The sequence below is a fragment of the Hypomesus transpacificus genome, chromosome 9 (genome assembly GCF_021917145.1).
Source record: "Hypomesus transpacificus isolate Combined female chromosome 9, fHypTra1, whole genome shotgun sequence".
NCBI classification, from domain to species: domain Eukaryota; kingdom Metazoa; phylum Chordata; class Actinopteri; order Osmeriformes; family Osmeridae; genus Hypomesus; species Hypomesus transpacificus.
Genome location: NC_061068.1, coordinates 8,260,433 through 8,287,547, shown reverse-complemented (window position 1 = coordinate 8,287,547; position 27,115 = coordinate 8,260,433). Strand labels below are relative to the sequence as shown.

Below are 27,115 nucleotides of genomic sequence, written 5' to 3'. Positions count from 1 at the left end.
GCAGCTGTATCCTCATATTAACCAGCTGGAACACCATCAACTACAAAACGGCCACAAAACCCCCCTCCCCACACACACACACACGCACTCATACACACACTTCTCTCATCCCTCTTTGCCTCTCTCACCCAGGCTCCTTGGCTTCCACCCTAACCTCCCTACTTTAGCCCCCAACCCCACCTCCTGTTTTTACAGGGTCTGGGGTGTTGTGGGGGTCACGCCTGCAAACGTGACTCCATTTTTACAGTAATGAGAGAAGCATGTGCTACTAACTTTAGCTCCTCCTGAGGGCCAGATGTTGGTGTGATCAAACACTGCCCAACTCCCACCCAGACCCCAACCACCACCGCCAAACTCCTCTCACAGCTAGGGAGGCCAAACCAACCCTCTTCATCAACAACATACATTCCATCCACAACTGTGTGCCCAGCAGGATGTAAACTACAGGTATTGTGTGTGACTCGATGCTTTACGATAAAGTTGGTGAAAAGGGAGATCCTATATCACATTGTGTGTATAAAGGTTTCATTTAGAAGGTAAAAAAGTAATCACACCACATCTGGACAAACTCAAATGTGTTCACCTCACATAAGCATTTATGGCCAATTGTCAAGTTCTTTACTCTTTTATGAGGGTTCCAAAAACACCTCTGCACTGCTGGAGTGTCACACATGCCAGTTAATGGATGAAATGGACACCCAGTTAGGGCAGAACATGTCACACTAACATTGCAATGTTTGTGGATGTGCATTTTTGGAGCGCATGCCAGAGAAAGTTAAATGAAAGGGTGACCTGGGGTGTTAGGTTTTGGCATGATGTTGAATAAAGATTTAGTATGACCCTATGCCTTGTCTGCCATTTAGAGGGCCGCAAATGGTTGGGTTGCATCACAGGTGAATCCTTGGCATGCTTGTAAAGTGTTTAACGGGTGCATGGCGACAGTCCTTAAGTAGGGAATAGGGGTAGACTGAGTAAATCTCCATACGCATGGCCAGGAACCCAAAACAGCTGCATCTGCTTTCTTCCCCTCATTTGCCTCATTTCTCACTGTGACTTTTAGGGGGAACTAAAGTCGCATTGAAGCTCAAAGATCAGAAACCATCGGTCACACAAGTATTCAGTGGACAGGAAACTCTTTACTGATTCATTGTGATTGAGTGCACTGGTGTGTGTGAGTGTGTAGGTGTGTCTGACAAGCAGAGAAAAGACTTGCAGGTGTGTGTGCATTGTGCATGAAGGTGAACTCTATAGTAATGCAGAATAGATTTATTGTTATTTTCCAGTCTCTGTGTCTTGACTTTTAACCTTGTCTGTCGTCTGGTTGACCTTGTTCAACTTTTGTACAACTTTTGTGATTTACATAACATTCCTGGAGCATACATTTCCAATTCTATATATCCAGTGGAATTGCTGGAAAAAATTTGCACAAATAATGACACAATACTTTATAAGCCAGAGTGGGAAAACTGAAAATACATTCTGTGTAAAAGGTTTCTTTGCACGTTGTATGTGGATGGGACATTCAGTTCAGATATCAGACATGAGTTTCAGCTGCATTCATAAAATACATCACTGCCACTCAACCAAAGCCTATTCAATCAAAACCATGTTCAGAAAAATTCCAACAGTTTCAATGAGAAAAAAAAGAGATTATAAATCAAAACATGTGTTAGTGTTAATGCACTCCTGGAACACACACACACAATGCATTATTACTTTGCCACTCTACCCAATCGTTCCACAGAGGCTGCCTCATCTGGCTTTTATCAGTCCCTTGCCTGACAGCATAATCTGTGTCATTTATTCTTTTAGATCAAAGAACCTGTTTGCAATCTAAACCCTTTTAAGACAAACACAGATGCCAGTGTACACAACGCTCAAAAGAATGTTGATGCACATGTACACCAACATGTTCATGGTCAAGGATTGTCAAAGAGAAGTGTTAAGTAGGAACAAATCATGACAGAGCTAATATTTTGGATCCTAATTCTAACCTTTTCCATTTAAACCCTGCCCAGTTGCACGTGCAAGGTCCTATTTAGGGAATCTCGGTTGTCATGACCCATCTTGTTGAAATATTTGATACTGTTGGCATGGTTTATGTCAATGTCTCTCTTACATCCAACTGCCCACAGGCCTGTCATGCCATGGTATTTTCGGTGGGCTATAATGATAACAACTGCACTTAATCTGGGAAGAGGCCCCGGGGAAGACCCAGGACACGCTGGAGGGACTATGTCTCTCGGCTGGCCTGGGAACGCCTCGGGGTCCTCCAGGAAGAGCTGGTGGAAGTGGCCGGGGAGAGGGAAGTCTAGGCCTCCCTGCTTAGGTCGCTGCCCCCGCAACCCGATCCCCGGACAAGCGGCAGATGACGGACGGACGGACTGCACTTAATCTGACAAATGATGTAAAGTATTTATGAACGATTTTTCCAATAAAATGATCCCAAAATCACACTATCTCTACAGGGTGACCAACCCCAGACGTGAAATAATACAACGTTCACAATCATGCGTATTGTGCTCCCTGACACGTAAAGGAATGGCAGGTGGTCACACTGATAGAACAAAGATACAGCAGCAGAGGCAGAACAATTTTTATTTGAGTTGACATGGGTGAGGTGAAGACTGACACCGTTTTCTCGACACATGCATGAATGACCTGCATGAACTAACACTGAGGATTATAGGGGCAGGGGAATCCCTGACAGGCTGACCTCGCTCCCTGACCCAGGCCTCTGTTAAGTCCTGGAAATGAGAGAGAGTAGCAAATAGAACCAGAGTCACGGAAAGATAGGGGATCTCTGTGGCTTTCACTCATGAAAATGTCCAATTATCTATTAAAATAATAAGGAAATGCATACTCCTTCCACTTTCTCTCTCACTACAGTGAGAGTATCCACTGTCGACCATGATGTTGTGTATTTGTGTTATCATGTGGGATGTTCACAACAATGGTTTTTATTGGTTGTGGGTTGGCACCATCACCCACAATTACTGAGAAGATTAATGGGATTAATTACCCATTTGACGTTTCTATTTTCCATCTGAAACAAGCAGTTTAACTAGTTTTTCAAATGTCCTGCTTCATAAAGGTTTTCACAGTCTTGTTAAATCCTGTAGGTGCTTTCAAGTGAGATGCACATTACGTCAAATGAAACCTCAATTCTGAAATTGTAACTTCACAAACATTTATTTCCAAAATACACAAATATATTTATCAGAGCTATCACAGACTAAAATGTAAGAACACCATATGCATACACACAAGCATGTGCACACACACACACACACACACACACACACACACACACACACACACACACAGTATTTCTATCCCACGCTCTCTGAAATTATTTCCAAGAGTGAGCCTCACTGTCAAAAAACCTTACAGTGACACAATCACCTGTCCTACATTTATTTGTGTCCAATGCAACTAATAGCAAATTCCCTCACAAACAAGAGTAACACAGCTCCCCTTAAAATTATTCATGACATGTTTTGCAGTTAAAGGGACCAAAGGGATAAACTAAGATGACCCTTGAAAATGATGGGGAGGCCTCAGTGAGCTTCCAGACACAAAATGGATTTATAGGAACAAAGTCCAATTTAATGTGTATATTCAAATTTATGAGCCCTTTATCTTCATTGGACTGTAAATCTGAAAAGATATTGTGTTCCACAAACTAGCATCTTCAAAGGAACAGGAATGCATAAAATGTACTGTTGATTTTATGTCATAATGTACGTTGTATGAAAGACAATTATTTACATGCAAGGTGAATATTTGCACTAATATTATGTATTTATTATTGGATGTTGCTGTATTGTTGATAACATGACTTGGAAAACTCAAACTTGAAAACTATTTCAGTGGTTTAAACGGTAGGAGGTAGATTAACAAAGAATACTCACGCTTGACGTTTTGGTGTCTGAGTGGAAGTACTAACTTTAGTGTGCCGACAGATTTAAAGATACATATGTTTTTAAGTTAAATTCGGTAATAAATAAATTATAAATGAATAAAGGCAATACACCAGCTGTCCACAGAGGGCTCTGCATAAATACAGAGCGCTCGCTTATTTGTGCGTTTTTCAGTTGGGTATGTTCCAGGCGCTTGTGTACTTAGCCTCTCCATTAAAAACTGATAATCATGAACATTTGAGCGGAAGTAACAGGATTTATGAATAGATGGAGCTAAACAATAGTTACATATAAAACATTTTTAAATGGAAACATCCTCCCTTTTTAACATGCTATTGTCCTGAATATTTTCACTCGGATTATCGAATGTCTTTTAATCAATCCGACTACGCATTATGGACCACCAACCACAATCAAGATGCTTCCTGTTCGACATTAAAAAGGACTGAATTAAATCATCGATCAGACTAGACCAATGGATACAAATTCCAATACAGTGATAAGTGCTCGTCCTTTGACTAAACAAATGTAAACCCAAATTGGCATCAGATAGGATACTTTGTTATGTAGAATACCTTTGCTGGGAAATCACCTCAGAATAGAGATGCCTGCAATTAACTATGCGCTGTTCCTTATTGTTATGCACAGCGGAACAGGTGAGTAGCCTATCACATGTCTGGACACCACCATAACATTATCAAATCAATACTGAACATCTCTTACCATTCATCTTAGTTACTTTAGTTTTCACATCATATTTCAGAACTGTATTTTTTCACTGAGGACCGATCTACCTCTGCCCTCTTTAGCCTCCAGGTGTGTGGACCATGCTTGCAGTCCTCCTCTGGGCAACCTAGCCAGTGGTCGGAGCCTCCGCACTCTTTCAGGCTGCTGTGGAAATAGCTCCCAGGACACCCCATGCCCCTCTCCTCACCACGTCTGCTCTGAGCAACTCCACCCACCTGCCCACATGGCGGACAATCCCTTCCTGCACCCAGACACCTGGTGGAAGTCCAGGGCTAGTGCTGGGCAACAGGATGAGATCCATCTAGACCTAGAGACCAAATTCTTCCTGACCCATGTGATCCTGCTGTTTCATTCCCCCCGACCTGCCGCCATGGCCATAGAGCGATCCCAGGATTATGGCCGGACCTGGGAGACGCTGAAACTGTTTGCTAAAAACTGCATTCGGGAGTTTGGACTTCCTGACGACAGCAGTCACGCAGGGTCTCTGTGTACTTCCCGCTACTCCAGTGCCACCACATGCAGCAGAGGGGAGGTAAGAGGCCATTGTGTCTGATGGACATGCTGATTCCTGTAGGTTCTACAATATGTCAATGAGTCAGTTGGCATATTTGGACTGTACAGCATGTCTCCCTCAGGTGATATATCGGGCGCTTGGCCCGGGTGATGGTGGAGTACTTGACCCCTACAGTCCCGAGGCCCTGGTCCAGCTGACACTGACAAGCCTCCGCATACGGCTCATCAAGGCCCAGGCCTGCCAGTCTTCTTCATCCTCATCTTCTTCCTTGAGCCCCTCAGTGGGACCCACCAACCCTCTCAGGGTCGGGAGTGCTTTACCCTCCCAGTCCATATCAGAGTCCTCAGCCACACCATCCTTTTCCATTTACACCCTACTGGCTACAGGGACATGCCTGTGTCATGGCCATGCAGAGCAATGTGTGCGACACAATAGCAGCCAGGAGACACCAGAGGACGGCAACATGGTGAGTGATCCATTTCTGTATAACATTTTATATTGTTTTCACTGTTCTCCATCTCGGCACTCGGCACTCAGCCATGCGGTGCTGATCTATCCGATTGTATATCATGCTGCTGTCAAACTGTTCTTCATGGTGTATGGCTTTGCAAGTGTCTGTTTGTGCTCAAAGACTGCTCTCACTGGAAGGTGTTCTGAAAGACCCATCGCTTGTTGCAGATGCCTGGTAGTGGTTGGTGCAGGTGTGTACTGTGAAATACACCTGTATTGCAGGTTCCAGGCAGGTGTGTGTGTATTCACCACACAGCAGGGGAACACTGTGAACGGTGTGCCCCTCTGTACAATGACCGTGCCTGGAGGCCAGCCAATGGCAGCAGTGGGGAGCCACACCCCTGCCAGAGTAAGTACTCTGTGCGGGTCGAACTAAAGTCAATATAACAAAGGTATAATACAACTGAACAATAAAACCCTGGTTATTACTCATTGCCTCAGTCCTCTGAACTACTGTATTTTAACTACCTGTCAATTAGACACTTGCTCTTCCCTCATTCTACTCATATCCTTTTGCTAATTGGACGGCCTAATAACAAGTCACAACTGAGTGAGGGCAAAGTGGAGGAAAACATTTGAACACTTGAATGTTTCAAACATCAATCCTCTTTTACCCCCTCTCTTTCTCACCTTCTCACTGACTTGTTCTCTTCCTGCTGGCCAGAATGTGAGTGTCACAGCCACGCCGACAGCTGTCACTTCTCCAAGAGGGCATGGCTCTCCTCAGGGGGTAGGAGCGGGGGGATCTGTGAGAACTGCCGACACAACACAGCTGGACGCAAGTGCCAGCGATGTCGCCCTGGTTACCACCGCCATCCGACCATGCCCCTCAACTCCCCCTATGCATGCACACGTGAGGACAAGGGATTGGGGTACCTGGTTTGATATACGTCTGTTTCCTGTTCAGTTCTCAATGAAAAATGTCCCCTTCTGGTAAAGAACTGCATTAGCATTATGGGAACATGTATAATAAAGAGGAGGTGAGGCTGATAAATCTGATTTATGTTGTTAGAACATAAAGGATTATACATAAATTGTCTCCATCGTGTCCATTTGTCCAGGTTGCAGGTGTGACTCAGTGGGGTCATTGTCAGGCCACTTTGGGCAGAAGGGCCCGTGGTGCCACTCAAGGAGTGGGCAGTGCCCCTGTAAGCCTGGTGTTGGGGGCACCAGCTGCAGCCACTGCCTCCCTGGGTACTGGGAATATGGGGAGGAGGGGTGCAAACCATGCACTTGTCCTCTGAGCTGTGATCCATTCACAGGTCACTGCCTTGACAGGTTAGGCCCAGGCCTCTTACTGTCCAAAGCAACATTGATTGCATTCTCACTGTATAATCATGTCCTACAGGACAGTTGACTGCACATTGACCCCATACCCCCATTTTCACTTCATCAGCTTCAGGAATAACCAGGTTTTTAACGTGCCCATTGGTGGAAAGATTCCTGATGTGGACATTTTGACGACTAATGAGGGTAAGGCTTTGTGGCCAAAGGAGCTTGCCGTCTCTGCGCTGCATTACACAGGTAAGCAAGCAGTGTGTAAACAAACATGATAAATATAATATAATGTACATTTGCTGTATGTTTATCTATGATTACGCTTTTAAGAATAAGAACAATTGTTTTGACGGTTAACAGGGAAATGTAGCTGTAAGGAGAAAAAACTGAGTGTATCTGACCTTTGTAAGACCAAACATGACTATGGTAAGACAGTTTAAATAAAATACATTGAAGGTCAAATGTTCTGTTTGAGTTGTACAAATACTTATACATGATTGGTTTCTGGTTGTGGCAGTGATAAAGGCCAGTGTGTTATCTGCTCATGACAAGGGGAGCCATGCTGAGGTTCAGGTCAAAGTTCACAAGGTTCTGCGATCAGGACGGGTGACTCTGTCCCAGGGCACTCTTAGTCTCTTTCCGTTGCCTTGGACCAGCCGAGGGTGCACCTGCCCCATCCTAAACCCAGGTAGTCCAATATTAAAGCAGAAACACATTTCAGTAAACATCCAATAGTGCAGATTGTATTTTTCATGCTAGATGTCATCTGTAACTAGTAATATGTAACCATTACCCATGTATGATACATCTTGAATAACAATGATTCAAGAACATAACACAATAATTCCAAACTAGCCCAGGCCAACCCTGTCCATCTCTTTTTCCCCAGGTGTGGAGTACCTGCTGGCAGGCCCTGAAGAGGCAGGGACGGGGCGACTGCTGGTCACCATGCAGAGTGTGGTGGTGCCCTGGTCCCCTCAACTAGGGGTTCACATAGCAGAGGGCCTCAGACACAGCTGCCCATGACCAATGAACTGTTCAAACCCTGGACATAGAGGGGCACTCAGAACAGAAATGGACTGTAGTCAAACTGATTACTCCGCTAATCTACTACATTTCAGTGAAGGTCACTGGTTACCACTTTTCCCAACGTAAACATTCTGCCATTCTGTAAACTTGATGAGATGAACTCCAGAATGAAGTGAATATGAAAGGTGGTTCCACGAGTCATCTCTCAGACATCGGCAGAAATGATTTTTTCTGGAATCCAATGAATGCTTGAGTAGTTAAACGTGGTCACTTAAGTGTGAACTACAACACATAATGAACCTGGAATGCAGGCTTGATAGCTTTTTCTAACATTTAGTTTAAAAACAATATAATTATATAGCCTACAACTAAACATATTAACTACAGGAGTCACATTCCAACTTGGATTTGCCTCAATACATTTTGATAATGTTCTAGATGCACAGCACTTCTGAATATATAAAGAATTTTGCTAAAAAACATTCATGTAATTTTCTACTTAAACACTTTAAATAAAATGTAACATATTAATACAATGGGGAATATGGTTTTATTACCCTCTCTGGAACAAATCACTATCTAGACACACTAACATAAGTAATAGTAATCAAATTACACATAGTTTAGCCTTCTGTTGAAAATAGACAGGGAAAAGGGATACTAGTGCATTGAGCCTTAAAACATGTTTGAAAAGACAGCGAAACAAGATTTAGACCATTAGCAGTTGTACAAAAGCAGTTTCAGGCCGACACATAGCTCCAATGCCTCCACAGAGGCTCACCAGACGTTTTTCAGAAGAGGACCTTAAAATGACGGGACAAAAAAATTCAACTTCACTTTCATTAGATGTAATATGATGTTGAATTATTCTGTATATTGTGAGGTCTCCTTTCGATCCACTCAAAATCCAGTTTAATTTTTTATGATTTTGAAAAAGATTGCATAGATATTTCATAATTTGGTAATGTCTTTTTAATTATAGAAAATTATAATCCAAAAGCCACTGGAACAACAAGATGTGTTAAAACCTGAGCCAATAATAAACTAAAGAGTAGACACAAGGTATACACACAGACTATCATATATTTTTGCAAATGAGTTGAAAAGGGATAGTTTGCCATTACAATCTTTGGTATGCTGATAGATTTTTCACCTTAATCATGAAAATTACCTAAGTGTTAATGTTGGGGGGGGGGGGGGGGGGGGGGCTATTGACACTGCAAGCTTAAGTTAAGTGACACTAATACAGTCTGAGCAGTTACACCTACAGTAGGTTACACATCACCAGTGTAGCATTAATGATCAATGGCACAGAATCAACTTGTCTGATTTGTAGCAGGACAATACACTACAAAGCCCTGTAATGGAGAGACCTTAGTGAAATCCACCCAAAACAAAGAAGCTCTCATCTTAAATCATCACTGTTAGGACTTAAAGTGCTCCCCAAGCTTAGAATACAATAGCTTAAGAAAAAATGTATTTTTTTCTTTAAAAAGTATTTTTATTTTGATCATTCCCCTTGTCTTCATGACTTGTCCCTTCATTAACAAGATCTTCCTTGAGGCTGGGGTGTGTCTCTGGTTCTCTGCCCTTGTGACAAGATTTGAACCTAGAGGGCAAGTTTGGAGTATCCGACTTCACACAGAGAGAGAGCCTTCTGTAAGGCAGTTAATCTTTTACGAGAGACAGAGAGCCTGCAGATGGTGATGCATTGTTTTAGCTGGTAGCTTGGCTGTCTGTGGATGGCATATTGTCAGATGGGCCTGATTCAGATGGGGATTCAGATGGGGCTGGGGCAGAGTCAGTGGAGGGGGCTGAGGGAAGGCCAGTGTCCTCAGTTGGTGCAGTGGCATCAACCCCTCCCGGAGGGGGGCTCTCGTTCTCATCCTCCTGGGGATAAAGCTCAGGGTATTTCTGCATGCACTCCTGCATGTTCCGGAAGTTGTCGATACACTCAGAACCCTTAACTTCTTCATTGCTGTAGTGGAAACAGGAGAAGGCCTCCTTGAACTGCTGACCACAGGGCCCACTGGCCATGCCCCCCAGGCACGGGCAGTTCCAGTTTACATCCCCATTGGGCAGGATCAAACCTATAGAAATAGAAAAACAGACCACACACACTCAATGAACTAGTCGTGATGCTATGAGATACTGAACAACATTAAAGCCTCTATTGGCACTCTACTAACCATGGTCTTCATAGGGATCATTAGGGTCATCAGCAATGAGCTCAGCATTGCTTGGCATCTCATGGTCTTCTTTAGTTACAAAGATAATACGATCTTTTCCTGGAGGGGAGAACACATGTATCTAAGAATTGCTTAGGTAATTCTCTAAGAAAAACCTGACATAAACAATACTAGCACCTTTGACAGAACCACCAGACAGAGGATAAAACATAAATTGCCCAATGTAGCTCAATCCGTAACTGCTGTAACTAAATGCTGACAACGACTCACGAGTCTAGACTCACATTTAGCTTGGCTATTTTACTTACAAAACCCGATTGCAAAGAAGTTAACATAGCAAGACGTTTACGGTTAAGGCAATCGTAGATCATAGCTAGATAGCAAGGTTGCAAGCTCAAGCGACAGGGTAATGTGACACTGCGAGAAATTGAAATCATGCCATGATGCTAACTTGCCAGCTAACCTGAGCTAGCTAGATCTCGCAGGCATGACATGATGACATTGGGGAAACGCATGGAATGAATGACAAGCCAGCACCGTAACACTTACCCTCTTGCTTGCAGTAAGACATGTTTGCGAAGGTTGGTATCTGTCGGCCCACGTTATATATTCACAATGGCACGATTCTTAAAGTAATGTTATTAACCATCAATGTTAAAGGACATTCATTAGTGATCTGTCGGTTTCCGACAGTTGGAGCTGCCCGGTTAGCTACCCCTGACCTAATGCTACTTTCAGTCGCGCAGCGATGACGTCAGATTGGAGTCAGCGGTTGGTCAACACAAACCAGCTATTTCTACAACAGCCTAGTGAGAAAGCCATGTTGATTTATAACTTACAATTTGAATTGATAACACAACTTCAAAACTGTTGGAAAAAATCATTTTAATAATACAATTATGTCCAATACAGAAAGTAAGAACCAAAAACGAGCCCCCATTCTTTCCCTACCAAACCCACCCTCATCCAACCACATCAGGCAGTTTTTGCAGCAATTCAGTCTGGGACTAAAAAAGTGGACTACAGACACACACTTCCCTTTTAGGACCCAGATACAGGACATTGTGCCCTTGATAAGACCTGCGTGAACAAGTATTTCATGATTTAAAACATCAATATAAATGAAAACCAACTAAGCTTTTTGGGAGATTCCTTGAGCCATTTCAGAAATACATGTACAAGTATATTTAATGTAATGTATTCTAATAAAATTCTCTTAAAACCCCATGTGCAGCTTTCAATGACCTGAAATGAACATGGCTTTTTTCACTCTCCAAAAATGAGTTTCAACACAAATTCCATCAGATGGTGACTAGATGGTTAAATGTCAGCAAACTAAGCCTGAGGTATGTCAACGACAATCTCAGACCTTTACGCTTTTCACCATGCTTCAGAAGATAGGACAGTCGGCAAAGACTTAGCCTGGATGGTCTGATGAAGAGAGGAGGGTAATAAAAAGAGGCAGAAGAAGCTCCAGGCTGAACACTGAGACAAGCTGCTCATTTCCACTCCCAAATAAAACCCAGCCTGTATTGAAACCTTGAGGGCTACTGGGAACACATTAGTGGCTGAGAACAAGCACACTTCCCAGGACAAGAATGTATTGATTGTGCGCATTTAACAAAATGCTAAATAAAATAATTTGAAGAATGGAGGCATGTGTCTGTTGTATGTGTTAAAGGAGGTGCTTTCTAAAACAGTAGAGCTCCCATGCTGCCCATTTCACTCTGCTCCTTGACGAAGATCTCAAAGTACTGGTAGATGATGGTGACAGCCAATAGGATTCCAGTACCAGAGCCAATGGCACCCAGGAAGTCAGCCATGACAGACAGCCCTCCTATGCATAAACCTCCAAATGCAGCAGCAGTAGGGATGTACCTGCAATTAAAACATTTTTATGTGAAAAGCTATTTAAGGGGGGGAAGATCTATTAAATAATCAATATTGTTATTATTGAATGTTTATTGAAGCTGTAAACTCTTGCTTTGTAGTCAAATCCTCTACCACTGAGCTATATCCAACGCAACATTTCAACTGTAATATATAAGTAAGAGTCTGATGATGTATTCATTCTTACCTGTTGAGCTCATGAACCATAGAGGTCTCCCTGTGTCCCCTCATCACCATCTGCTGTTCCTTCAGCTGCTTGGCCACCTGTCACACCCAAACAGCACGGTTAAGGACTCGGATCACCCCATAAGATAAGGCGTATTAACCAAAGCATAATCACAACTTGTGATGTGCTTACATCTTTGGCGGAGGACCCTGACACCTCGATCCAGGTCTTGGAGAAGAAGGCGCAGGATCCCAGCATGAAGACAATGTAGATGACAGCATGGACCGGGTCATCCAGGACAGAGCCAAACGACTCCGGGGGAGAGAGGTAGTAGCAGAGACCAGCCACCGGGTAGGCACGGGCTGGGCCTCCACTAGAAGTGTCCTGAACACCAGAGCACACACACGTCAGTTAGTCATTTACATTTAGTCATGACGTAAAGCGTTATACCTTACAACTAAACCAGTTGGTAATAGTGCTGAGTAAAAGGTAAACATTACATTTGTATAACGGCCACTCATGCAGTAATATTCAGCCACTCAAAATAGATACTTACAGACCAGGTCCCCAGCAGGTTAACAATGAAGTTGCCACTAAACCGAGTCGACAGCATCTGAGAGATGACGTACAGATTGGACACAAGGGCAGACTGGAGGATGATGGGAATGTTGGAGGTGTAGAACAGCTTGATGGGGTAGGTGTTGTACTGTCCACGGTAGCGGGCTGACTTAATAGGCAGATCCACTCTGAAGCCCTAGAAGAAGAGGACAGAATGGTTCCCTTATTTAATTCACAAGTCCTCATTCTTCACCCAGTGGTTTGAAAAGCAGGCTACATCCTCCAACTGAGTTGTCAACTGACCTGGAAGTATATGACCACGGCGAACACGAAGACGGTGGCAATGAGGTTCATGAGGTTGGGAAGGTTCTGTCTGTAGAAGGCCTCCCTCAAGGCACGCACCTTGTCTGTCCTGGTGGCCAGCAGATGGAAGAGAGCAATGATGGCTCCTTCAAACTCAGTACCTGAAATATCAAACACACAAAGTGATGATTATTAAAAGGAAAACTTTATTTAAATCTTTGTTTTACACTATTTTAGGTTTGTTTGGGTGCCTTAACTAGATCCCATCATTCGGCAGGCTGTACAAACCTCTGCCAGTGTTGACAGTAGTGGGGCTGAAGGCCTTCCAGACAATGGTCTCACAGATGTTGGTGGCGATGAACAGGGAGATACCAGAGCCCAGACCATATCCCTTCTGCAGCAGCTCATCCAGCAGCAATACAATCAGACCGGCAACAAACAGCTGGACAGGACAAGAAAAGGACCGTAAGAGTTCTGAATGATACATGGTCAATGCTTATGTTCAGGTTTGGATCACTCATATCAATCATTGTCTATGGGTTCTAACCTGAATGATAATGAGCAGGCAGATCCCAGCACCCATTTCAGAGGGGTCTCCATACATGCCAGTCATCACGTACACAATGGCCTGTCCAATGGTGATGATCATTCCGAACACTGCAAGGCACAATGTAGGTTGCGTTCATGTAGAGAACAGAGAAAGTATAGGTCTAGCATCCCTGTACAGCTTGAACAGACTCTCAGTCTATAGTAAGTTAAAGTGGGTGCTTGTGTGGATGATGGCTTTTGAAAGTGAAAGGGTTGCACAGAAGACCTACATTTCTGAGCTCCATTGAACAGAGCTCTGTCCTTTGGGGTGTCACCAACTTCAATGATCTTGGCTCCTGCAAGCAGTTGCATGATGAGCCCCGAAGTGACGATGGGTGAAATGCCCAGCTCCATCAGAGTACCTACAAGACAAAAAGGAAGGGAAAGAAAGAGACACTCAGACATGCTGAATTCTACCAAGCTCCTGTCCAACTTGTATCCAAAGCGACATACAGTGCAGGGAATCATTTGAACCTGCAACTTCTTAATGTGCAGTCAAGTGCTCTAATCACTGAGCTACACCCTCACTAAACCCCAACATTACAGACAGTTAGCTCTTGAATCAAACGGGACATCATTTTAAGAAAGAGCCCACTGTACACACCTCTGTTGGAGGCCAAGATTACTCTCATCCAGTAGAAAGGATCTGCTGAGTCTGATGACATGATGCCAAAGAGAGGAATCTGAAGGAGAAACAAGAGTGAACACCAGCCCTTTAATGTCTCAATGACTAGCAACCTGCAAACAGACTTCCAGACAAGAATAACTTGTTCAGAAGTAATGGCAAGTTAAAGCATTTACTGTTGAGCTGAACCCAGCAGATATTACCTGGCAGCACACCAGGAAGATGAAGAGAGTGATGGCAGTCCATAGTACTTTTTCCCTAAATTGAATCTGTAATGGAAAAAAAGGGATGTTAGATAATTAAACTCTAGATACAATGAGCTACATTTGGAGAGCTTGTACACATTACTACCCCCATACTGTACCTTTCTTTCTGGTTTCTGGATCTCAGGTAAGACCGCACAGAAGGGCTTTATGACTTCCAAAAATTTAACTAAAGAGAAAAAAAAGGTTGTTAACATTTGCCAATTCCAAAAGTATGTAACTGAAGTGCAATCTACAGTACTAGCCTAGTTAAACAAATGGTTACATTTGTACCACGTCACTCAATCTATTTTGTAGATGGCAAAAGGAATATAGAAATGTCGGCTAGCCCATTACATTGAATAACTAAACAAACACATTTCTAATTTAAGTAGTTATATAAAAACGGAAGAAAAGTTATCAACAATTGAGTGTCACCTAGATAGTATGCTAACGTTTTCAGCCGAGTTGTGTCTCTGCAGCGCTAGCAAGCAGTTAGCTAGCTAGCCTCAAACATACTGTTAAAGACTCACTGTTATACAAGTAAAATCAACACAACGTTCAGATTTGGACTGTGTCAAACTTCTTTGTTCGGTTATTGCCTCTGACAAACTGGATGAATGGGATAATGCAAAGCAACTAATTATCTTAGCTATGGTTTAAATGCTACCATTGAGTAGCCACCCACTTTGGCAGATTAGTTTAGTGCTGGCTAGCTAGCAGCAACCCCTATTTGTATTGCATTGTCTAGCGTGCCAACTTGATATGTCAATGACAATGATGGCGATAACGTTAGTGAGTTTAGTGAAGTACACAGCATATTATTTGTGTCAGTTAACTGGGTAGTTGCTCAAATGTTATTAGCAAGTAATAACCAGGGCCTGACAATCAAATAGCCAGACTGGCTAACTTTACTGATAGCTAGTAAGCTAAATGTCTGTTCAAACGCCAATGCAAACAGTTAGAGCGTATTTTTACCATATCGATCCTGTTGAATAGATGTACATGTCTATTAAGAAGATTACTTACTGCCCATGGTGTCGTTTGTCCGATTCCTAATATGTTAATGGTGCCACTTTGAAGGATCAGCACGGTTTGTGTGGCACCATCCAGCCGCTCCACACTGAAAAGAAAGCTCTGTAAAAGACACGTCACCAATGAAGCTGCTACTACACGTCAGATCTTAGAGGATATTCAGTTTTTGAGCAATCATCACCATCCACAAGATCCCGAGCAGCGTCTGAGTTGGCCAGTTTCAGCTAATTTAATCAATCAAAACACAAATATACATATAGGAGCATGTTAATAATACTAATAGGTTGTTTAGAAATGCATAATTCTTTGGAACTTAATAAACTTTGGACCTGCACTAGAATTTCTAGAAATGATGAACAAACAGATATGCGCTTGATTAGTTTTTCATCAATGCATGCATTCCAGTCTGAGTAAACGCGTTTAAACACGCTCATGTGTATTTTCTGCAAAATTGAAGCTGTAATAAAAGAATACATAAAACAAACGTTTCAGTCCTCTTGCAGTCAGGGGGAATTTTCTGAAAACAGTTAACAAATTAGATTTATACAGTAGGCATTGTTGTCTGCTCAATGCCAAGAGACATGAAGACAATCAGTTGCTAGTTGAGACTTGCCAATTTGTTTAAAATCATTCAGTAAGTACTCTATTCTTTGCCACTAGAGATCAGTGTTATACCAGTGATGATCCACAGTTACAGCAGGTAATAGACGTAAGTAACCGCTGTCATTAGCCTACCTAAAAAGAAGGTTAAATACAATTTTTATTATATTTTGCCTAAACTCGAATAATATATATTACACATTATATACTGTAGATAGAGATATCAGTTTTGTTTAATTGAGTTTTGGTGAATGAGCCTGGAATTGTATGCAAAAATGATGACATTACAATTATTTATCCACAGACATATTTTGGAGACAGACAATTCTAAAGATCTAATCACCTACTGAATCTCCTGAATTCTTTCTCATTGTTGATTATATTTCAAATGAAACATGGAGTATCTACATAATAACAAAAAAACGAATTGTCTCTGAGTACACAATGGACCCATATGAAACCCCTGAAGGAAAAACAAAAACACCTTGTACAAGACAGAAAAGGGTGAAACACATTTACTGAAAAACATCTGAGTTGTGGTTGGAAATGTTATTTAAAAGTTCTTTTCTTGGATGTCCAGTTATATTTGCAGGATATGCATTGTGGTTGGCGATGACAGAATTTAGTCAAATCACTGATCTCCAGTAAAACAACGGCACCTTAATTAGCACCTGGGACTTCTACCAACCCTATCTGACACCTGACTGCCTGAATATGATTAGTCTGGTTAGGGCATCAACCTTGATTTAGTCAATCAAAATCATCCTGTCTTTTATGTGACAAAAAATATAGGGAATAGGGAAATGGTTGCATTAAAAGTGAATGACTGACACCCACTGTGAGTGTCCTTAAAATGTATCCGTGCTTATTTGTATTGCAACAAGTGGTATTGACTTCAGTCCTGAAGAGGTGGTATTTGTGGTATAGTTTAATATAAGGAGCACCATTCAGGGAATAGGTATAACAGTTCTATTTGACTGCATAAGCTCTGACACATGTAAGAGTGCAAAAATAAGTTATTGTCTGTCTTCATTAAGGCATAACTGCCTCCATAAGTCCGCCCACAGTAATGTGCAGAGCTGGGCAGACATACAGACTGCCTGTGGCGTGGGAAGTTGATATGAGAACATAAGAACATTGTGACGTAGGCAGGCAGAAAATATGCTTTCATTCAGATTAGTCAGATCTTATATTCTTATTTTTAGAGGCCTAATAATATACATTGGACTGCTAGGTGTGCAGGCATGTGTATGACTGTGTTACAGGAGTCTGGATGGGACATATTTTCGCTGCACATCAACATTGATTAATACCATACGAGTGTGCAACTATAGCCTGTACTGTATATATTCATATGCTGCAATATAAACTAAAATGTACGACCTTGGTAGTACAGTATACTCACACCTTGACCTCATCTATCAGTATGTACATATGAGGAACCTTGTCATGAAGATCAAAGTATTTTCCTTTCCTTGTTTCTGATTAGCATTGGTTGCTATGTTTATGACACCTCTACTGTGTCCATTCATAGGATTGCACTAGCCTGAGCTATTTACCAGTTGGGACATACATTGACAAACACACACACGCACACAAACAAACACAAACACACACACACACACAGTCCTTGCATGCATCATTTGCTTCACACATCCCTTCTGGCAAAGAGGGGGCCAATGAGAACACAGCAGTTACGTAAACTAGACTCAGAATAGTGTCTCAATACAAGAGCAAGAGAGAGAGGGAGGGGGGCGAGGGAGGGGGGGGATAGGTGGAAATTACTGGAAATACTATGTAGATTAAAAAGAAAGACTTTCTGTTTCATTTAAATCTTTGGCTTAGGAATTTCATTTCATTTTAATGTCATATATGATAGGGTCAAAACAAAGATTATTTTACACAGAAATTGGAGCAGGGCCATTGGAACCAGTTAAATTGCAAAAGTCTGCAGTCCGGTTGGTATTAGACAAGGGACTTGCAGTTCAGATACGAATCCCTCTAGCATGCATCAGCCTAAGGTTACCAACGCTTTCACGACATAAAGAGAGTGTGTGTCTAGTTACCAATTAGGGTAGTTTGTAGATGAATATAAATTGCTTTGACAGAGTAGGCTGTGTGGACCAGCCCTGACAGAACCCTTGGGCAAATGCTTGCCCTCTGCTATGTTCAACCACGTCACTGCTGCCCTTACGTAAGATTCTAATTCCATCTTGGCCTGTTTTTCTGGTCTCCTCTTTTCTTGGCCCAATCCAACCATATCTAACGCTATCTGCTGCCCTCCATCTGAAAGTGTGGTTGAAATCCTCCTCAATTTGAAGGTCACATTTGCCCTATATGGTTAGGCTGTGTTTGCTCTGCACACTTCTTGTATTTAGGTATCATTACAAACCAGAACATTGTTCTCATTCAAATCATCAAATGCAAACATTACTTCAGATGGTGACATAACTAAATATTTAAAACATGTGTAACGATTATATGAGAAGAGGCCGTTGCAAGTTGAACCCTTCTGTTCCTCACGCTCAACGTATTAGGAAAGGAAAGAAAAAGTTGCAGTGGTCTCTCAATTTTTTTCAGAGTTGTATATATGGACAAAATGTCAGACTTCTGGACACTGCCATTCATTTGACATTACTGCTCTGAAAAAATGTAAGAGACCAATACATCCATTTCTTTCCTTTCCAAAAATGTTGATAAGGAAACTTTTGATTGAGGAACAGAAGGGTTCAATTTAAATAAGTACAGTATGCAGGCATTATTTCCCTGACTCTGTATTCTTCGGTTCATGCACCTGTGTGGTTATCAACTACATTTCTAAAGCAAAATCAATACCCCACTCTTGCTGCAGACCATTGATTATTCCACATTTTCATTTGCCTTGCAGACCATCTCATGAATAAGACCTTTTTTCTCTCTCACACAAATACACTTGAGTGTTTGAACATCCCCATCCTCATTGTCAATTCTCCATGACTGGATGATGGAGCATGAGAAGGATGCTGGAAGTGTCCTATCCCACCTCCTGTCACAGTTCCACTGGTTATATAACTGCCTGGGCAGAGCTTGTCACTGGTCGCCCCCACAGGCACTGGCAGGGGCTCAATTTAACCACTGTCAAAACACAATCCTGTCTTGTTTTGGTTAGAAACTTGGCTAAAACTGCCCCAAGTCTCAGCAGGATATGAGTGAATACAGCATAAGATTAAGGCCTGATTCTTTAACAGATATATTTTATGTATTTATAAAATAATAGGCATAGATACTGATAAAGAAATGATGATAGACTGTCATGATATGGGTGTACAGTATGTGTGTTAACAATATGAATATGTGGGCTTTTTATTCAGGGCATGTTTATAATCATTGGCCTTGCATCAAAACGTGGTGTTGATTCACATTTCAAGGGGACAGGTATGGCTCAGTGCATCTAACTGGAGATCAAAGGTCACCAGTTCAAATCTCATCCTGTATGTTGTGCTGGATAAAAGGATCTGCAAAAACAATGCATTGTTTATGACATTATAATGATTGGATTCTCTGATGCTCTTTGACTTTTCCACTCCTCACTGAGACCAATTACCAAGTACTTAGATTCAATCCCCCTTAATCTGTATTCTTGGCAGACTGTGTATTTACACAATGTTGGAGTGTAAAGTATATTTCTATGTGTGTGCTAAATGAGGTTTACTGTTGAAATGTTGAAGTTTTTTGTCGTTGTTAATCAGTAGTAATAGTGGCTGATTATGTTGACAAAAAATATAGAGATGCAAAGTATATGGTGTTATGGAGTGAAAACAGTCTTCTGACTGAAGAAGAAGAAGAAGAAGAAGAAGAAGAAGAAGAAGAAAAGAGATATACAATGGCAGCTAGTCAGTTGACACGAAGAGTTGATTTGATTGGATCATTTGGGGTTAGAAACATCTGAGAATCCAGGAAACTATTTCCTCCCCAGACTCAGAATGAATGATGGCGTGCTGCTGTTGTCAAAGCAATTTCAACCACTGTTATGCAACCAGTCTACTTCCATTGGAAAGCATAACAAAGCAAGACAAGGGTATGAACAAGAGCATATACCTACATACTATACAGATGACACAACACACACATGGACACACATACAGTACACACCCACATGCACATACACAACATACACACACTCACAAACACAAACACAGAAACACACATTCACAAACACATTTAGAAAGTGACAGAATCAGATCAGGTCCTGGTGGTATAAAGCTGATGAAACAGACCAATGATTGAGGCTTTTAGACAACATCAGTTAGAGCCCCCCTCCCCAGGGACGAGAGACAGGGCAGCTTACTTCCTCCATCAATCTCTCAATCCCTCTAGAATCTCATCCAGGATTGAAGCATCAAATATGTTCAGTGTTATGAGTGATGGCTCTGAGCCTGCTCCGAGACTCAATCACACACATCAAATAAACCAGAGGACTGATAGTTTCGAACGTACAGTACAGTTTTGATGTACTGCTGTAACACTGTGTGTCTATAATTGGAGCTGAGCCTTCTGGGTCACAACCAAGCACCACAGTGTCAATAGATCCCTTAAACTAACCCTTAATCACCAACAGTATACCCAACCCACAGTAAGAAACCTGATGTACATCATGAGCCATGTTCCAGAGCTGAGATACAGATGTTAAGCTGCGATGCTTTCAGTGACGTGATGGTCCTTTCAGTGACGGGATGGACCATTATTGTGTGTGATCATGTAAACAAAACCAAGAACAGTGGTGTACAAGCATCCTGAAAGGTGTCACACATACATGACTCAGAAACTGACTGTGTATCTTTCACTCTCCGTCCCTCTCGTACCAGCTCCGACTGGATAAGACCTGACTCTGGGGACCTGGCCCACACCCACTCTCCAAACACACGGGTCTAGAACTGTGGCACTAGTGGAAATGGAACCATGCCTTTCATCCTTTTACGTAATAGGAACTCAATCTCAGACATATGATGTGTGGCAAAAGGCTTTTTTCTGGTCAATTGTTGTCTTCATGCTTGCAAATGCTGATATCAGAATATTATATTAAAGTCATTCATTAGAGAGAAAATGTATCCCTTGGAAGTGTGATGCTTTCGTCATCAAATTTCCACACACTTCCTGAACTCGGGGCATGACCATTTTCTATATTGGGAAATAGAAATTAGAATTTCGGAAAGTAGTGGGGAATAGATGGTTGTTACAGAATGAGGACACTGACATACCAGACGTTTTACCACAAAAAGGTTTTTATTTATCCTCTGGTGAACTGTGGACAGCACACATATAAAATACAGTTTCTCAACATAAATTTTCATTCACATCATTATAACATGAATTTATGGAATGTCATTTTTGAATCTATTCAGTTTCTTTTTTAGTTTTTGTATTTATTTATGAACATGTCAAATAAATAAATATCTATCTGTATATATACATACTGTATATGTGTTTTCTTTACTATCTATATGAATATATGCTGAGGGAAGGGGTAGGAGGGATGGCTAAATGAATTAAACGAAAATAAAGGTTACAGTATTGAAAGTTTCCCTTACCTTCACACAAATCAACTGTAACTCCTATTCTCTTTGATACACCTGTTCTATCAGGAGCACACATGACTATCATGGACTGTCTATGCGTGTGTGTGTGTGAATGTGTGTGTAAGTGTATGTGTGTGTGTAAGTGTGCACACAATGACGACATTCTATTTCAAATAGAACATCTGAAAACCGTGCATCCTTCATTATACAGATCTCTCATAAATATCTCTAAACTGTTTTCCACAACTTATTTTCCTGAATAACTGGGTCGACTAGGTAACTTTGTTACATAAGTTTGAACAGATAAAGGCGGTAAGTCACTGAGCTAGGTAAACACTAACCTTCAGGACTCTTTTAATCCCTATAGACAGTAACACACACACACAGAAACACCAGATAAGCACCGAGGACCGAAACATGGAGACAGATGGAACTTCAGGCTACAGCAAAGTTTGATTTGCTGGTGAAGACAGACACCTTGGTCTCCTCAATATAGCTGTAGTCCATTGTGCTATTTCTCCCATGGGTGGTGTGGGTAAGCTGCATGTGTGTGTGTGTGTAGTACTGTGTGTAAGGTGAGTGATTCTAGTCTGTGCAATGATCCTCCAGCTGTGAGATGATAGTTATGAGGTTCTGAAGACCAAAGATATAGCCAGAGTCCTGGCCCTCGTGGACCACACTGTCCTCCCCATAGTGACGACAGGTGGTGTGGGCAAAGTCTATCATCCTCACATCCACCACTGGGTCTGGGTCTGGGCCGGGGGGCTGGCACCGGACTCCTGCGCTACCCAAGGAGCTCCCGCTCTCGCTGGACTCCCCTGAAATGTGAAGGAATCCAAACGCACCCCCCTCGTCATCCTCTACCTCCTCTTCATTGTCCTCCTCATCCTCCTCTTTGGACTGGCCTTTTCGGTGGCGTGTGTGTGCGCACGACGGCTCTCCGTCGTAGATGATGAGCAGGGAGCTGGAGTAGAAGCGGTAGGACTCGCAGGACTCGAGCACGGCCTGCATGTCCCTCAGCTTGTGCAGCACCGGGGAGAGCAGCTCACGGCGGAGACGCTGCCCATCATGGAAGAACTGGAACAAGGCCTCCTTGAAGCCCGGCACGGTGAGCTTCCGCCCGTGGTACTTGTTCATGAACATCAGCTGGCCTGAGTCTGACTGGTACACCTAAGCCATGAGTTGAATGAACAGGAAATGGCAACAAACACATGATTACGTAACAGTGCCATTAATGATAAAAAGAGTGTTTTTATTTAGCAGATGCTTTTATCCAAAGCAACATATATAGGGGTTGTGAACATACAACTTCTTGATCACAAGCCAAATGCTCTACCACTGAGCTATACCCATCACCCAAGTTGTACTGCTCTTTAAGATAGGCAAAGTACACATTTTATGAATCTGTACAGAATAAGTATATATTTCCTTCCACTGTTGAACGTCATGAAAACATCTGGACTGCCTATGAATCTGTTTTCTGACTTCATTAGCTTCTCATGACCATGAAGAATGCCACAGAGGCCTGGCTGCTGCGGTGCCCACCTGCATGCCACACAGTCGGACCCCCATGGAGGCGGAGGTGCTCTGCTGGCACTTGCGGATGTGCATGGCCTTCTTTTCCTCCGAGGCGTCGTCCCCGTGCTGGCGCGTGCCCATCTTCAGGTCCAGCACGCACGGCACCGTGTGTCTCCACGTCAGGTTCTCCAGCAGGATGAATTCTGGGAAGGGAGCCTGGGTCAAGGGGGTCAACCTACAAATGGAGCCTCACTCTACTTCAGTACAAAAGAAGACCAAGCTACCTCTTCCATGACTGGCAGTCCTGGGCGAAAGGATACTGTACTGGTTGCGTTGCTTGGCATTCTCCTTCATCTTCTGCAGGTGTTGCTGATGGCACTTGAGGCTCCAGGGGTTGTGCTTGTGCTGGGGCCCAGCATGGCTGCGCTCCAGGCTGTAACGGTGCACCTCATCTTCCTGTAATCTCTCCTGCTCCACGTCCTCCTCACGCTTCAGACTGACGGACAAGAGAGGGGGAGGACTGATCTTAGGAAGAAACCTCTACCGAGTAGATCTGATGAAATTGGATCTGTGCACTGAGTCACAGTCAGGTGACATTGAGTACAGATTATGTCTATTTAATTGCATGTAGGAGTGAGTGCATTCAAACAGGATGGTTTTGATCAGTGCCACATTTAGTTAATGGGTGGAATGATGGAAAGGATCATTACTCTGACATTGCATCCATTTGTACCAGTATAATGTGGCCTCACCTCTTGTCCTTATCCTTGCGTGAGTGCCTGGTTCGGCTGTCTCTGCTGTAGTGCTCTTTTTCCAGCAGGGTTTTCAGCCTCTTGTTCCCCCACTTGAGCATCTTGCTCTTGGGTTCACAGTCACCTGCAGGGTCCTGGTTCTCCATGTCCTCTGGTTCACTGTGGATGGGGTAAGCCATGAGGCACAAGTTTCCATCAGCATCCTCGTCAAAGCTAACCGATACCACTCCTGAGAGAATGAGAAAGTAGAGAGAGGCAAATGTTATTTTGTGGCAGCAGTTTTTAACGAGTCAAGCTGTTTGTGTAACAGCCGTGGAATTGCAAGTTCCATCAGAGGTACACTGGCCACTGTCCGCTCCAAACGGGAGTCGAACCCACCACCTCTGACTTCCCAAGCGCCACCACTACCAACTACGCCAACGAAAAGCTAGCAATTTGTTGACGCGGGTGGCCTATTACATACTTGAGGAGTGAGTTTCACCACACACCGGCTACATTTGCATCAATGAATTTTAACCAGTTGAAGATTAAAAGCAAATATTTTGAGAAAACTGAAAAGAGTCAAGGCAGTGTATAATCAGTAAATGAACTGTACAGTTACAGTGTAAACCTACACACTCCCAGTAAGCACACACTGCCAGTAAATCAGTATTGATTCATTATTGTGACGCAAGCCTTGAGGAGATGCAATGAGGATTGATGTTTATTTAAATGTTCAAAATATGCATTGACAACAGTAAATGTATTTGCATGTGATAAAAAAGCAAAGGAACCACAAGTCAATATAAAAGAGCGACAATAAAGAGAATGAGGGACATAAAGGATGAAATATTGCATTTTTCTCCAAAAGTCAAAAGCAGCATTATGCATGCTATCCAGTAGCATACTTTTCCACACAAAGAACGCTCCCCCTACAAAAAAGGTTTTCGAAGGACTTCATAATTAGACTGGATGGTTGGCATCAAAGTCTGTTTATTGTCACAGGGCATGTTGTGCACAGAAACCCAAGTTAAGGTAGAGACATTTTTTATTAGAATTTTGCTAACATCAAAAGCAAGGGGCTGATATATTGTACAGCGATAGAGAAACAGAGGGAGAGGGGAAGGCAATACAACACTGTATCCTGTGATGGCAAGAATGACATTCTCTGTGTGAATCAAACAACAACAACTGAATGAATAACATTGTCATGCCTTGTTGTTTTTATGTTCCATAACACTAAAATGGGACAATCACATTTACTTTCACACTTACATTTTGAAACAGTACAGCTCTCAGGCTGTTAGAGAGAACAGATCAATGTCAGCTGATATCAAAGATCACCTTTCAAACCTCCCTCATGGACAAAAGGCAAGCAGCAGCAGTGACCCGTGCAGCTGCAGAACCGTTCAGTCTTAGATAACAGTTAAAGGGAAGGACACAGCATACATTTTGGTGGAACAGGAAAGGCTGGCCAAATGGCGGTATTTAGGACCCAGCAATTCCATGCTGACTTCTACATGTCCACCTTCCATACTGATGTCATGCCTGGCATGTACAACTCCTTCTTTGCTGAATAATATATGTACAGTCTGAGCTAGAAAATGTCTGAATGAGTTTGTGAATGGGAAACCATGAATGTGTACAAGTGCAGGTGAGTAAAACAGGAAAGAACCTCAGAGAAGTAGCTGACCCTGACCGGCCACAACAGAATTTCCAAACGTCTGGGTGGAATGAAACATAAACATGTAGAGCAGGAGCTGTCTCAGCATGAACCTACTAAAGATACAGAGCAGAGCAACACAAGCAAACCGCAACACAGCTGAGTTGAGTCTTACCTCTGTACTGAGGGGTGAACGTTTTCATGGCAGGAGGGAGACTCTTGTAGAACTGGTGCTCGCGGGGGATGAGGGGCTTGCAGATGGTCTGCTCCCCGAAGCGCAGCACACACGAGTGGCCCCCCACCTGGTGAACGAAGGGCTCAAGCATCACCCCCCCTTCCTCCAGGTAGCACTGCTGCTGCTCTGCTTGCATGGCCTCCCGGGCCTGAGCCCCTACAGCCGGACTCATCCTCCTCTGGCCCTAACGTCACCGCGGGCATTAGCCTCCTCACACACACACACACACACACACACACCGCAGGGCAGCAGGACAGCAGGACAGCCAAAGGCCCTTGATCACACCCGACCGACACAGAGAAAGTCCTTGGTGAATATTGCCACTGTTGCGATGTTTGTTTTGATCCTTCTCTGTGTCTTCAGACGGTGCCCTGAGGATCTCTCTGTGCAAGAGGGATTATGCAGGATGAAAACAAAAAGAGACAACAAGGAGCAAGAAAGAGATAAAGAGATTGGCTCAATGCTTTTTGATCAGAAATCCCTTTTTGTTCTCTGTCTTTGGCTTTGGTAGGTCTCTTGGCTGTGTAGGAACAGAAAGCCCTTTATGTCCTAGCGTTTAAAAATGAAGGTTTGGTGTTGCAGCTGCAGGTCGAAGTGGGACAGAGCTCTGTGTGTCCTGCCTGCACACTGAAACCCGTCTGACAGGCAAGAGCTCGCTGTCGACTGGTAAAAATCTCACAAGCTAAGCCCGCCCCCTTATCCCACACTCACCAATCACAGACAGCATGAGCAGGTTGTTGGGTGGTAACCATTTGAGGGAATGGAGCAAAACAAACAAAGACATGCAGGGAAAAGATGGAAGAGGTCTGGGGGAAGGGAGAGTGATGAGGGAGAGAAATGATACAGCATTGTGATAATACTGTATTATTAAAGCAGTAAAAACAGAAGTAGCCTTATTGCATTTTAAAAGGTTAAATCATTTCTGTCAAAAATATCATTTTTTTCCATGAACATTGAAAAACATTTCAGGAGATGAGAATGAAACAGGATAGACCACTCTTTGAATGTGTGTGGTGACAGTTTAGCTTGTGCAGTGTACTATGAGTATGGTATGTTCCACAAAATATTTGTACAACCTTGTATATCAGGTGAGTTCAAGTTTCAAGTGTATCTAAACCTGTTATAAATGCTGTGAATCCTAACCTATGTGAGCTACTGTACTTATCGACAACATATAACAAAGTAAGCTATATTACTGAATAATTCACCTAATAAC

The 27,115-nt window shown here is 42.8% G+C and overlaps 4 protein-coding genes across 6 annotated transcripts; 1 reads left to right on the top strand and 3 right to left on the bottom strand.

Annotated features, from left to right (window-relative positions):
• The first annotated feature begins 4,129 nt into the window (after nucleotides 1–4,129).
• Nucleotides 4,130–8,435, top strand: si:dkey-202e22.2 (netrin-4). Its single transcript, XM_047025659.1, has 10 exons — nucleotides 4,130–4,579; nucleotides 4,733–5,202; nucleotides 5,306–5,650; nucleotides 5,917–6,043; nucleotides 6,359–6,547; nucleotides 6,756–6,972; nucleotides 7,091–7,218; nucleotides 7,333–7,398; nucleotides 7,490–7,660; nucleotides 7,862–8,435. The coding sequence occupies exons 1-10, from the start codon at nucleotides 4,528–4,530 to the stop codon at nucleotides 7,996–7,998; spliced, it is 1,902 nt and encodes a 633-aa protein (XP_046881615.1). The 5' UTR covers nucleotides 4,130–4,527; the 3' UTR covers nucleotides 7,999–8,435.
• Nucleotides 8,436–9,411: 976 nt separating this feature from the next.
• Nucleotides 9,412–10,936, bottom strand: chchd4a (coiled-coil-helix-coiled-coil-helix domain containing 4a). Its single transcript, XM_047025280.1, has 3 exons — nucleotides 10,740–10,936; nucleotides 10,191–10,289; nucleotides 9,412–10,091 (listed from the first exon to the last, which is right to left on the bottom strand). The coding sequence occupies exons 1-3, from the start codon at nucleotides 10,759–10,761 to the stop codon at nucleotides 9,718–9,720; spliced, it is 495 nt and encodes a 164-aa protein (XP_046881236.1). The 5' UTR covers nucleotides 10,762–10,936; the 3' UTR covers nucleotides 9,412–9,717.
• A 122-nt stretch (nucleotides 10,937–11,058) lies between these two features.
• Nucleotides 11,059–15,717, bottom strand: LOC124471655 (protein transport protein Sec61 subunit alpha-like 1). The gene is made up of 12 exons (XM_047026222.1): nucleotides 15,592–15,717; nucleotides 14,685–14,752; nucleotides 14,524–14,589; nucleotides 14,300–14,378; nucleotides 13,926–14,057; nucleotides 13,655–13,764; nucleotides 13,396–13,549; nucleotides 13,108–13,268; nucleotides 12,803–13,000; nucleotides 12,439–12,630; nucleotides 12,268–12,344; nucleotides 11,059–12,068 (listed from the first exon to the last, which is right to left on the bottom strand). The coding sequence occupies exons 1-12, from the start codon at nucleotides 15,596–15,598 to the stop codon at nucleotides 11,882–11,884; spliced, it is 1,431 nt and encodes a 476-aa protein (XP_046882178.1). The 5' UTR covers nucleotides 15,599–15,717; the 3' UTR covers nucleotides 11,059–11,881.
• Nucleotides 15,718–21,457: 5,740 nt separating this feature from the next.
• Nucleotides 21,458–26,534, bottom strand: LOC124471795 (inositol hexakisphosphate kinase 2-like). 3 transcript variants are annotated; one of them, XM_047026405.1, is made up of 5 exons: nucleotides 25,840–26,534; nucleotides 24,023–24,251; nucleotides 23,555–23,766; nucleotides 23,298–23,473; nucleotides 21,458–22,922 (listed from the first exon to the last, which is right to left on the bottom strand). In XM_047026405.1, the coding sequence occupies exons 1-5, from the start codon at nucleotides 26,069–26,071 to the stop codon at nucleotides 22,338–22,340; spliced, it is 1,434 nt and encodes a 477-aa protein (XP_046882361.1). In that variant the 5' UTR covers nucleotides 26,072–26,534; the 3' UTR covers nucleotides 21,458–22,337. The 3 variants fall into 3 exon arrangements, with proteins under 3 accessions (XP_046882361.1, XP_046882362.1, XP_046882363.1); XM_047026406.1 differs by having other exon boundaries at nucleotides 21,458–22,913; XM_047026407.1 differs by having other exon boundaries at nucleotides 23,591–23,766.
• Nucleotides 26,535–27,115: the final 581 nt, after the last annotated feature.